At 40.1% G+C, this 13,754-nt stretch overlaps 1 protein-coding gene across 1 annotated transcript in view; it reads left to right on the top strand.

Annotated features, from left to right (window-relative positions):
* MCTP1 (multiple C2 domains, transmembrane 1) overlaps window positions 1-13,754 on the top strand; it is a 163,626-nt gene that overhangs the window by 26,537 nt on the left and 123,335 nt on the right. The window contains exons 5-6 of the mRNA XM_009993781.1: window positions 9,206-9,376; window positions 10,900-11,030. Coding sequence (XP_009992083.1) covers window positions 9,206-9,376; window positions 10,900-11,030 — 302 coding nt within the window. The remainder of the gene's footprint in view (window positions 1-9,205; window positions 9,377-10,899; window positions 11,031-13,754) is intronic.

The following is a 13,754-nucleotide window of genomic DNA, read 5'->3' as shown; positions in this document are numbered from 1 at the left end:
GAAGTTGCAGACTTTTATGGTGAGCTCCTTCTTTGGACTGAAGGAAACAAACTTCCTGCTTCTCTCTTGCTTTCTAAACCTCCTGGATACCAGATCTAACCTGGTGAAACAGTTTTTGTGCTCTAGGTATAAAAGGAGCACAGAAAAGCCCAAACTGGCAAGAAGAGGTAATTTATTCCTAGTAGTCAGCACCGCTCTGATGGTGAGAAGAAGGGTGCTAATTGCTGAGGTGATTTGCACCACAGAATCCTTGAGGTGCAGGAGATCCGTTGCTATTTCCAGCGTGAGCCAGGGCAGGTGAATTGGGAAGGGTGGTTTTCTCCTTTTTATCTCTCATGATGAAAACAAGGAAAACAAAAAAAAAGAAACACTTCTGACTCTTGCTGAACCTCTGCAGCACAGAGGGCCTAATGAATAGCTGGGGAAAGGGAGTGGGAAGGCAGCCTATTAAAATGTTGGCGGCATAAAATTGAGTTAGAAACGTGCATATTGTTATCACTTCTGTGGTGTTTAGTGCAGTGCTGTCAAAAATAATAGCAAAAGAAAAGCTTAACATTTTCTTAAGCACTGTTGAGCCTAACTCTTACAACAGAGAGAAGCACAGTGTTTAAAAGCAGTATTATTTCTTCTGAAATAAAAAAAGGTATTTTTAAGGAATTGCTTCCTCATTGTTCTCTTGGTTTCCAATGATGAAATGTCATTACTTTTGCCATGTCTTTATTACCAGAATTTTAAAAAGATAAAACCTTTCTGCATCTAAGACTTTTAAGGCAAAGGGCGTTTAACTTTAAAATCAAAAGCATAAATACTAAACTTGGGGTCAACTAGGCTGTAATTATGAATCAGTAGTCATTTAACAAACATATAGACTAATGTATTTTCCAGCCAAAATAAAACCTTTCCCTTGATTATATTTGGAAATGGTAAAGAGAACAGCCTGCATGGTTTGGTTGGGTTTTTTTGGTTTGGTTCGGTTTTTGGTTAACTTGTGGTTTTACTGAAAAATATCAGGGATTTTATGGTCTTCACCTCCTTCTGGTAAATGTCATTGCAAATGGTCCCCCAGAAAATATTAAACAGTTTTTATATTAAAAAAAATTGAACTTTTTTGAGCATTTTATTTTGAGCAGGCAGACTTTTCTGCTAATAATCTGAAGATACCAGTGAATATTCTATGAAAAATCACCTGTTCCCTCTATTTCTGTAGAATTTGCTGTATGATTTCAGGAGGTTCCTTCAGGAAAGCGTGAGGTGGTGGGTGCAGGTTGGTGCTATTTGCTTGCAGGGTAAAGCACACACAGCTTGCTTTGGAAGATTTATCCTGGCTGTGCTGAGTGGGAGAGATGGGAAAAAAAAGCAGGAGACAAGGAATTTGGGAAGGTAAGAGGAATGTTTCTGGAAGACAAGGTGAATGGCAGGGCAGGTGTGGACTGATCCTGACTCTCCAGGATTTCAAGTATCTGGGATATTTAAAAATAGGCCTGTGTGCAAGGTAGGTGCAAATAAGACAGAAAATAGGTATTACAGCCTGAAAAGTTGTCTTCCCACCCTGCAGTGAGAACAGTGAGAGCTAAACTGTGTCTGACACATGTTTGTTTAATCTGTCCTTAAAAATCTGCAGTGATGGATATTCTACAACCTCCCTAGAGAACTGGTTCCAGTGCTTAACTATCATTTCCATTAAAGGCTGTTTTTTTTTTCCTAGTGTCTAACAATATGTCCCTTGGTGCAAATTAGGCTTATCTCTTCCCACAACACAGATGGACATGTTTTATCACCATGATTTGGGCACAATTTATATACACATTTTAGAGTGAGTCTGAAAAAAATAGCCCATTGAAATATATATATATAAAAAATTAATGTAGGGGATAGTTTCAGGATGCTCAAATAATCTGAATAAGGGTCTGCTCTTCTCCTTTTGACCTTCATGGAAGAATTACAATTAAACTGAGTTAAAATATGATCAAACCCCACATTAGACTTCCTACATTAGTGGCAGATTAAAAGGAAACAAAACACAACAACAACAAATGACACCAGAAAAACCTTTTGAATGTTTTAATTTAAGGATAAACAGAGGAACAAATGGTTTGGCATCTTTGGCCAAACACAGTAAGGAAAAAGGTATCCAATAATTATCTGCTATGTTCTAACAAGTCAGTAAAATCTGCAGGAGAAGATGAGGTGTCACCTTCTCTTATACCTTCTTTTCTGTTTCCTGTTATCACTGGTAAGTTTTGAACTGGGAGTTTTAGAATGCACTCAAATGTAATAATACTTCTAATTTATGTAATTAATAAGTGATGAGCTGTTCCAATGTGACTTGGATCAACTAGAACCAAAGGTCCATTCTTCCCAGAAATGAAGATAAATTCATCTGGGCTGCAACAGGTTATGTAGGAACTAAGAATAAAAACATACTATCATCCCAAAGACATAACTGAGGAGCAACTTGTGAATAATTGCAAATGGTGAATAAAAGAGTGTATTTACTGCCTAAGGCAAGTGAATTGAAGTAATTTTTAATTTGCATTTAGATAGCAATTTTTGCTTTAATTCAGCATTGGAAATTTCTGCATATACTTTTAAAAGGAAAAACAAATTCATGAACATTTAAATAAAAATGAACCAACTAATGACTTTTTAAAAATTATTTTGGGAGCTTTTAAAAAATGTGTGTGTTTCAGTTGCAGAAACTGAAATACCAAAAGCTAAGGCCTTGTTAACTGGTTCTGTTATGCCCAACTGAAAGTATTTAGTTTGTGTGATTCAAGATTTGTCTTTTCCTGATATCACAAGCCTTATGAAGCCCTTTTATTCTGTTTTTAAATGGAAGCAAATGCTTATCCACTGGAATGAGATGCCTCTTGAGTAGGCACTAAAACTGAGAATAACAAGTCATGGTCTAAGAGTTCCAAAGACTAGGAGAATTCTGCATAGAGTTGTATGATATTTCTTAATTGAAGAAATTTGCAATCCGTTCAATCTTTCAACAAGCCACTTTCAACCAAAACTGTGGAATTTCAGGGTAGAAGGTAGAAGAATTATTTGGTTTGGGCTTTTGGAGAAGAATCTTATAAATGAGAAAATACTTGGCCTTTGTAAGCCATAGGGTTCTAGGTGTCAGTTTATCAGCTCTAAATGGTGCTTGATGGAAAGCTACTAAATAATGGAAAAGAAGTAAAAAAATGTCAGAATAGATACAGCTCCCTGTTAGACATCTGATTATAAAAATTATGCAAATATTTGGTGAGGCTTGTATTTGCATTGCTCCCATCTGAGTGGTAGCAGCTGATGTGGTTCCCAGTCGGAACAGCAGAGCAGCATTTCCATGGGGGCTTTTGGGGATCAGTCTTGCAATTCCGAGAGCACAAGGAGTTTCCATCAAGTCTCAGTGGGCACTGTCCTTCTGTGTGTCACACTCAGTGTTGAGACCGTGGTGACACTGGTCATCCTGGGGACCTGTTGACCTTCACGTGTTGTAGCCTCAATTTCCAGGTGAGGTTGGTGGGAGGGGGACAAGGGTTCAGGTTAAGGTTGCACTGGTGCAGCCTCTCTGACAGCTCCTGGGGACACAGACAGGGTTGTCTTGTATAAATATTCCATTTTCCCACAAAAAAAGCAAATAATTGAGCATGCTTAATAGGGTCTCAGTCTTCATTATATTACACCTGTGCAAGTGCCTTTAAGCAGAATGCACAGTTGTTTAATGTAGCAAACCACAGAAATCCACACAATGCGGCAGAATTACCTGTTCTTACTACAAATATTGCAGTGTCACTACAAGATTGCTGCTACAGCCACAATAGTGAGTTGTTAAAAGGGAATATCCTAAACCAACTTTAACGTGGCAGTCATATTGAAAACACACAGGGTACAGAGAAGTGTATATTTCTCAACCACATAAATTTAGATTTAGGTTCACCAAGAATTAAAATACCCTGAAATGCAAATCTAGTTGATAATAAGCTCACGTAAATGTTCTTTAATATTGCAGTAATTATCACTAGTAGTCCATTTATAAAAGTTGCATTGTCTCACCACCCTAACACTAGAAAGGAATTGTCATGATCCCCTTGAAGGCATTTTTGTAGTTCAGTGTCTACATGCTGATGACTTCTGCAAGGCACTATGATTTGTGTAGTTTCTAAAAGGGGAAAAGCATCATGAATCCATGTGGCAGTGCCTTGTCTATCCCTTTTTAAAGTATGACTTCCTTGATTTTTTCATCGAGTGGAAAAGAGATGTAGAAATGGCAGCTGTATTAATCATTATTTTAAATCTTTTCATCCAAGCCATGCAAGCATCCAAGAAATCTAGAGAGAAGAATTCTGTTTTCTTGAGTTTGCAGCAGTCATTTAAAATCCTGGCTTTGCTTCACTCAGCCTTCTGCACTCTATCCAGCAGTCAAGAAGAGAATCATACTTTCCTGCTTTCTTTCATTACTTTCATGACTGGTATTTAATTTAAAGGTTCCAAACCAAAGTAATTATTTGGATAGAGATGCCTTTGCAGGACACAGGCAGCTTTGACATGAAAAAGTCTAAAAAGTCTCATCAAGAGTCTAATTTCCTTTTGGGAAAAGAAAGTTTCATTTTTTAAATATTTTTTATTCCTTTTACTTTTGGTTTAGAACATGGCAGGGGGCAGTCTCCATGCTTCCTTATAAATGCACAATAATATGAACAATAGTTCTATGTTAATGACAATTAGTTGTAGAGATGTCGACCTTGCTTCTTTCCAGATTGTGGCAATGTGGCCAGTTTCAGATGGAACATGATGAAACATGTAACTCTCCACCACTTCCCAAAGAAATTAGAAGCTGTGCAGCTTCTTCATGTTTCTTGTCTGTTTGTGGCAGAAGAGTGAAGCCAGAATGTAAAATGCTTTACCTGCTTTCTGAGGGAAATAAGTTATCGAAGAATTAGTATTGAGAAATTCTGTGTCATAGGAGGAACTTGGAAAGATCTGTGGTCATTTCTTTATCTTCCTCTCTCACAGTCTCCCTTCTGACTTTATAACTGACTAGATGACAGAGTTTGCTTGAATACCTAAAAATGTGCCTAGAAATTATGTGCCTGTCTCACACTGTGAAATTAACTTCATAAAGAACTCTACCATGTGAAATCAAACAGATTTCCCCCTTTTTTTTTTTTTTTTTTTTTTTTTTTTTTTTTTTTTTTTATCTGTTAGCTTTTCATCAAATTTTACTTGAAATCTAAACATTGATATTTATTTATTTTACTTCCTGCCAGAAACACTATGTGGCATTAGGGATTATTACTGTATCTCTAATTTCTGAGGGTAAGGATGACTTTAACTGGAAGGAAGGTGTGTTGCAGATGTCTGTTCAGATGCTGTTGAGTCTTTCTTAGAAACATGATAAAGTTACTCTTGCTGGAGAGACCACATATCCTGTGCCTTTCACATCAAGGACATCTCAGTAGAATCATAGACTCGCTTAGGTTGGAAAAGACCTTTAAGATCATCGAGTCCAACCATCAACCCTCATCTCCCAAGTCCAGCACTGAGTCGTATCCCCAAGTGCCACATCAAGACAACTCTGAAACACATCCTGGGTGGTGACTCAACCACCTCCTTGGGCAGCCTGTTCCAATGTCTGACAACCCTTTCAGTGAAACGTTCTTCCAAATGTCCACAGAATCACAGAATGTTTGGAGTTGGAAGGGACCTTCAAGATCATCCAGTCCCACCCCTGCATGGGCAGGGACACCTCCTACCATTCCAGGCTGCTCCAAGCCCCATCCAACCTGACCTTGGACACCTCCAGGGATGGAGCCCCCATGACAATCTAAACCTCCCCTGGTGCAACTTGAGGCCATTCCCTCTTGTTCTATCACCAGTTCCTTGTGAGAAGAGACCAGCCCTTACCTCTTTACAACCTCCTCCCAGGCAGTTGCAGAAGACAATGAGGTCTCTCCCCTCAGCCTCCTTTTCTTCAGACTAAACAGTCCCAGTTCCCTCAGCTGCTCCTCATAAGCCTTGTTCTCCAGGCCCTTCACTACCTTCTCTGGACACACTCCAGCACCTCAATGTCCTTGTGTTGAGCTGCCCAAAACTGGGCACAGTGCTCAAGGTGTGGTGTCACCAGTGCCCAGCACAGGGGCACAATCACCTCCCTGGTGATTTCTAACTATTTCTAACACAGGCCAGGATGCCATTGGCCTTCTTGGCCACCTGGGCACACCCTGGCTCCTGTTCAGCCACCTGCCAAGCACAACCCCAGCTCACTCTCTGCTTGGCACTTTCCAGCCACCCTTCCCCAGACCCACAGCACTGCCTGGGGTTGCTGTGACCCAAGTGCAGGACCCAGCGAGTGGCTCTGTTGAGGCTCATACCATTGAGCTTCAATAGCTTTAGCTCCAGCCTGCTGTACCCTGACTCTGTCTCCCTTTTGCCCTTCCATGGAGAAGAGAGCACTACCATGGTCCATATTCCCTACCTTGAGGAAGAGACAGCCACAGCCAGCCCCCACCATCTGATTCTTACCAGCTAGATGCTTTTCTGACAGCAGGTTGAGATGTGGACTGCTCATTCACCATTGGTGAACATGTTGCTGGGCTCTGCACAGCCATCACTGGCTGGGAGACCTGGTTCTGCCCCAAAAGGTCCTTCCCCAGCAAAACCTCCTTGTCCTCAGGGTTTCTACCTGGCTCTTGTGATCTCTGGGCTGACCCAGCTGTCAGTTTAGGCTCCACACATGGTCACTCAGATCCTCCTGCCTTGCCACCTTGTATGTAAATTACCTCAGCTGATGAAGCTCCCTACTGGCCATAAAAAATCAGCATGTTTTATAGGGTGGCAGCTGCTCTAATGCAGCAAATTATTTTAAGAGCCATTGAAAGTACGGAATTTATATCAAGTATACTCTCTAAATGATTCACTGTCTCATTTGTGATTAGTGAAGTGGAGAGCAATGCAGTTGTGCTTAAGCTTTACCTCAGTAGAGTTGTAAAAGCAGACTCTTACTGATTTTCCATGATAGTAACTGGGAAATCAATTTGATTCTCACTCAGTTCTTAAAAAAAAACCCACCCAAATTGTGTATTCTTTACCGAAATAAGTCTCAACTAACCACTGCTTCTCTTCCAGTATGAAGTGTGTTCCTAAACATACTTCTTCTGATCTTCTTTCTGTATCTCCCATCATTCAGGGCAGAGTCAGTTTTGGTCACTTACTGTTCAGTCTTTCTTTTCCTCTAAAATTTATACAAAACATGATCAAGAAAAAAAACCTAAGCTTCTTCACAAGAGAATTCTTTGGCAACATGGTCTGTATATCCCCAAGAAAGGGGTATTTGTGCTGAGAAAAAAAAAATGCATCAAGGCTAGTCATGTTCCCATGTTGTAAATGAAATCTCTACTGGCAGCTGCATTTCCCACTTGTGCCCTGATTTTTGTAGAGTTTCTGTTTTTTCATATCCCACTGCTACTTGAGCACCAGAACAAGCTCCCCAGGGAAGTGGTCCCAGCACCAAGCTTGCCTGAGCTTAAGAAGTGTTTGGATGATGTTCTCAGGCACATGGGGTGATTCTTTGGGTGCCCTACAAAGGGACAGGAGTTGGACTTGGTAATTCTGATGGGTCCCTTCCAACCCAGCAGATTCTAGGATTCTATGATTCTCCTTCATGTCACAGGTGAAGTTACAGGTTATTCCACAGCTCTTTCTTTGCCTTCAGAGAAACAGTAACTTTGAGAAGCTTCTCCACAGTCAAATTATTCGCTTCAGGAAGAGAAATCTTGGATAAATATAGTGAAATATACCATACTATGTGGAATGACTAACCATTGGGAAATACAAATACATGACAATAGGAAGTGTGAAATACTGCTACAAGCATGTTATTCAGATTTGCTCCAAGCCCAGTGGCCCCAGTCCCCATGTACAGTGATTCTCTGGTGAGTGCAGATGATAATCCAGTGATGCTACGCCAGTGTACTTTCTATAATCTCCTCTGGGTAATAAAGTGAAACACCTCTCCTGAGCACTTGCATGGTGTAACCATTCCTCTGTATTTATCCCCTGGAAGACTCAGACCAAATTTGCACTGAAAACCCCTAACGTGGGGGTGTGGAAGTGATTAAGCCAACCATGCAACCCCCCATCACTGGAGGGCTGCTCAAGCTACATTGCACAATGAAGAAAATGCATGTGTTTTGTGTATATACAGCTGAGTGTACAGGCAGAGTTGCTCTTTTTGGGTCCTAGAAGGAACGCTTTGTGAGTTTAAATACTGTTTAGGTCTCTGGAGTTCTGATTTTGGCTAAGGTGACCTTGAATGAATGCACTTTCAGAAGAACAGGGAGAGAGCCTTTGGCAGCCTTGCTCCCTGTCTCAGGTGTGCAAAGATGATGTCCCAGTTCTGGAGCCACTGGGAGGTACCTTGTGCCCCCCAGAGCTCAGAACAAGCAGGAGCTGATCTGAAGGGGCTCAGGTGTCTGTCCCTGCCCCAGGGGAGGTCCCTGATGAGCACCAACCTGGTTTGGGTGTGGGTGCATCTGAGTTTTCTTTTGACCCTACAAACAGCAGCTGAGGGTTCACAGGCCACCAGTTTCCACACAGTTCCAGTCATAGGTTCTGCAACATCTCGTTTTGAAACTGTGAAGCTAATGTGTTGGGTTTTCATTCAGTTTTCCCTGCTGTTTCTGAGAATACCACATCCTTTTAAAGGCTGGGGCAATTGTCATGTGCACGGGAGTTCACTGACTTATTTTTCCTTCATCCATACATCTCATATTGTCCTTATATTATTTTAATGGAAGTTTCATTTTCTCACTGCTGTTTATGTTATTTTAGTCTTTGCTCAAGTTCATTCAATCATGTGATTCCTGCATTTATTTGTAATGCTGTTAGTTCTGTCTAACTAACAGGGAGGGAGGGAGAAGTGAAGCTGAAAAAAACGCCCTTTTTTTCCCCCCCTGAACATTTCCTTAAGTAGCATTTGCTGTGTTTACTTCTGGAAAAGCAGCACAGGGCATCATTACCTGTGTATTTGTCACTGGTTTGTTTCTCTCCAAGTAGTTTTCTGTAACTTACTTTGCATATGTGCTGCCAAATAACTTCAGAATGGCTCAAGGTGCTTGGTTTACATTCGTAGTTACATAAAACCTGCATTTAAATGCAGGGGATTTTTTAAAAAAATAAATGTTCTGACTGAATCTGTGTTCTTATTTCCCTCAAGTTTCAGACCCAGAGCTTACGTCTCTCAGACCTGCACAGAAAATCTCAGCTATGGAGAGGGATAGTCAGCATTACCTTGATACAAGGTCGTGAACTTAAGGCCATGGATGCAAATGGACTAAGTGATCCTTACGTGAAGTTCCGGTTGGGGCACCAGAAGTACAAGAGCAAGGTAATCTTACCTGTGGACTGCAGTGCACAGTGGCTGTGTTAGAAATGTTTTGTGGCTCGAGTGACTGTTTCAACAGTGATGGAGGTTTGTTGTGGCATGAGTGAGCTGTCAGAGCCCCTGAAGCCTTGTTTAGATAATTATTTTTATTTCCTTATAAGCAAAAATAGCACTAGATGGGGAGAAATGTAACACTGAGCATGGCAGGGAGGCACACCTGATTTTTCCATGCCATTTGTTGGCTTTTATGTCTTGTTATGGGTGGTTCATGGCAGAGCAGAGATGTGGAGAGATTCTGACAAGCAGATGCCACCGCTGTGCTCAGTGCTGGTCACGTCTTGGATCTTTGGCCTGATCTCACCCTCAAACAATGTCATGCTTATATTCTCACTTTCCTCACTGGATCCTTACAGCAAGCTTTTTGTATGTACTATTTTAACAGAGAGGGCTGATCAGGGAGAAAATGACTGTGGCAACTTGCTTGGCTTTCTTGCTATTACTTTTTATTTCCCTGATCTCGATTGGCTTGAACATTTTCTGGAGAATGGTGGGGCTGCTCGTGGCCCAGATGACCTTCCTCTCTCAATGGCCCTGACAGCCCATGTGGTTTTTACAGACAAAGGGCAAAGTGAGGAAGAAGCCAGCATCATTTCAGTGCCATATCTGCAGGCCTCTGAATCCAGCCCAGGGCCTCATTAATCTGAAATTAGAAGGAAACAAATTTCATGCTTTCGTGACTTAAACATTTTCATAGCATTTCTGCATTTTAATGGATTTTTTCTGTATTTTCAACCCCAGTGGAGCTGGTGGATGTAGAAAGTAGTGATTATTTTGTAGGGAAGATACTGGGCAGTTTCCATTCTTGCTCAGGACAGATGTGACTACTGCTTTTCCACAAGTGTAGAAAAATCTGCTTTCTCTTCTGCAGAGTGTGGTCAGAAGCCACTGAATTTACTACTTTTGTCAGAAGTAAACCAGCTGATTTGAGAAAACCACTTTCATCTGAGTTGCAAAGGAAGGAAAGTAAAACACAGTATTTAAGAAAAAAAAAAAATAGATAGCATTATCCCATAAAAGTAAAACCTAGTATCATCTTTCTCCCAGTATTACTGCAACTGTGGGGAAAAAAGAATATGATAAAATTGTTTCTTTTTAAATACTCAAAATCATCATCTAGTTGTCATTGCAGGTGCTGTGTTTTCCTTGAGGCTCAGACTTCACAGCTGACTGCCACTCGAGGGAGGCCACAGTTATTCTGCAGAAAAATGAATCCATTCCCAGAACAAGTCCTTTGTTCAGGAGGATTTGAAGGTTGCAGGGTTTTGGAGGTTGTTGTTGTGTCAGGGAAGTGTTAGAGAACTGTCCAAGAGTCTTTTCCAGTTACTAGTTTTTAATCCTGACTGCTTAAGATCCTTGTACTGCCAAGAGAAAAAACTTCCTGAACAGACTGTAAAGACCCAGTTTACAGTTCAGGAAAGTGTATTCCTGCACAATGGCATATGACTTTCTTTTTGCTCTCCTTTCAGATTGTGCCAAAAACTTTGAATCCTCAGTGGAGAGAGCAGTTTGACTTTCATCTCTATGAAGAACGAGGTGGAATTATTGATATTACCGTGTGGGACAAAGATGCTGGCAAAAAGGATGATTTTATTGGCAGGTTTGTGCAATTACAGCCTTCTTGTTCTCTGGGGATGAGAGAGGATGATTAAAATGAACCTTGCTGTAGAAACTATCTTTTATGACCATTTGTTCTTGCCTTTTTTTTTTTCCCCTTTTTATTATTTTTTTTTTTTTTAAGGTGGGGAGGAATTTGTTTCAAAGTATTGGTGGAGTTAGCAGCACTCATGGAATTCTTTACTTGGCTGGTGCAAAGTAATTTTTATTGACCAGTAGGTGGCAGCTTCTACCAATCGATAGACACAGGGTTTCCAAAATAAAAACCAGCACATTGAGAGCAATAATCAAGATGCAGGAGGTTCCATAGGGCAACGTCCAGCTTGGAGGAGAAATAACTCTCATCACTTGTAATGTGCACCTAAGACCAAAATTACTTACTTCTTTTTTTAAATCTGTTTGGAAAATGAAATGAGAGTTTTGAAGTCCTGCACACAGCTTTTGGGGTGAAGAAATGGGACCATTCACTTAATTAATTTTCAGGAAAAGTCAATATTTGGGGTGTGTCTCAGAGTACAGGAAATGGTATCACTTTGTGTGGTTTTGCTCCATTTTACTGTGTAGGAACAAGGAGGTTGCTCATGTTTTTTTAACAATGGCATTAACTGTTAGCTAACAGGGGAAAAAAATCTATCTTGTGCTTACAGATCATGCAGAGTTGGTGCTATTTGGAAAGCTCAGACTCTTGTTTACATCCTACTGTAATTGATATCCATGCATTGGTTATTATAGTAATTAGTATTAATCATATACATTTTGATTGTAGGTTGTTTGGATGTAGGTATTACTAGGACATTGATACTATTAACTAGTAGAATTACTTTTGGTAGTTAACATCTGGAATGGGAATCCCACAGCCATGTACTTTTGCTGTCAGTGTGGTTGTATTTCCACTGACCTTTTCCTCCCTCTGGCTCTGTTTAAGGTAATTACTTTCTTTATCAAATTAGATCAGCTGGATAATATTCTACATTTATTTCCTACCATAAATTGTGGGATCTCAGGACACATGCAGAGTCTGTGTCACATAAACAGCTTTAATACTAGCAAAACCACTTCTCAAAAGTATACACAGTAGGACTTTTAAAATGTGATTAAACCCAATGGATATTGGAAGTTTGCATTGGATTTTTGCCCTTGCTTGATTTCAGCCAATGCATATGGTAACAATAAGTATTTTTCTAAAGTCACATGATCATTTAGTGCTATGTCAACATGTTATATACCTTGGAAAATTATTCCTGTTTTCTTCTTAATTTTAACCTTCTTATCCAAAAGATGGTGAGACTCAGAGTTTTCACATGTGATTTTTCAGAATAGTGTTTCCAAAGCAGCACTTACATTGGTACTTTTACCAGTAACAACAAAGTTTTTCAAGAGCATTGCAGAAAAATAAAATACACCACTTTTGCTCCAAGGCACCTGAAACTTAAATGTTATAGGGAAGTGAGAGAAGGAAAATTTGTAACTTCAAACACATGAGCTGCTTGGGTAGCTCTTAAGATACCTGGAAAAGTTTCATGTCATAAGTGTGCATCTGTTTCTTTTTGGTAACTGCATGCTATTATGCAAGTAAGAAATGATTTCTACATTTTGTTTACACCTCAAAAAATGTGATAGCCTGAGAAAACGTCTCTTTAAGAAGAATGTTTGAAGGCTTCAGCATTTTCAGTGGAAGAACCTGGTTTTGGTTTTGTTTTATTTTCTAGAATTCTTCTAAATAGACATAATTCTTATTTATACCTAAAATATATATTCCTTGGGTAAAGCTAATCTGTACTGTTTCTGCAGTACATTATTGATTTTACCTAAATCAGTGGCATGTTTCCCAAAATCTTGCTGCTCTTGCATTTTGTGGCCTCTCTGCTGTCAGTGTATGTGTGATCCCTCTTCAGTTTGTCCTCTCAGACACTCTCTCATTTCACCTTCCTTTGGTGCCTTTCCTCTGGATAATGCAACCTGCAAACAAATTCCTCTCCGTGAAGATTTCCATGAAAAACTTTGTCATTTGTCAAGCTCAATCTGAATACAAAAATAGGTCTTAATATTCCCCCTCCCTGATACTTTTTGCCAGTGACTGTGGGTAAATATCACCCGACACCTGACAGCTCCACTTTACAGTGACCTCTCTTCCCCACTTTCTGTTTCCCAGGCTGCCTCTGAAAGCTGGAAATACTTGGAAATTAGTAGAAAAGACACTACAGACACTCTCTGTGTGTGTTACTCTAAATGTACATTGATTTTGTAATGCACGACTGAGTCATGCTCCATGATTAAGGCTCTATGGCTCTCAAGGCACATGTAATAAGTTATATATTTTTATTCCAGTTCCAGGAAAAGTGATAATGAGACTGTAGGAAGGAAAAACCAAACCAAAACAAACAAAAAACTTCCTGCTAGTATTTTAGCATGGCTCAGTAATGGGGAGTAATCCTTTTCATCTTCCTGTGATCTTCCTCCTTTCTTGAACAATGTGCAAAGCAGCGGCTCCACTATTTATCATATAGGAGTATTTTTGTTAAATGCAAGTGAAAATTATTATTTCTTGAAGGTATCCTGCCTGGACAAAGTGTGCTTAGGGAGACCCCAGTGCTTATTTGAAGAAAACCCTGCTCATTGAGGGAAACAGCAGGCCAAACTGAGAAAAGAGGGGGAAAAGATTGTTTAAGGAGCAGTTCTCAGCCCTCATCCACCCTGCTGGGTTCAG

This window comes from Chaetura pelagica, unplaced genomic scaffold (assembly GCF_000747805.2).
Source record: "Chaetura pelagica isolate M959 unplaced genomic scaffold, ChaPel_1.0 scaffold423, whole genome shotgun sequence".
Taxonomy (NCBI): domain Eukaryota; kingdom Metazoa; phylum Chordata; class Aves; order Apodiformes; family Apodidae; genus Chaetura; species Chaetura pelagica.
The sequence above is the reverse complement of the archived record's forward strand: the minus strand, read 5'-3'. Positions and strand labels throughout refer to the sequence as shown.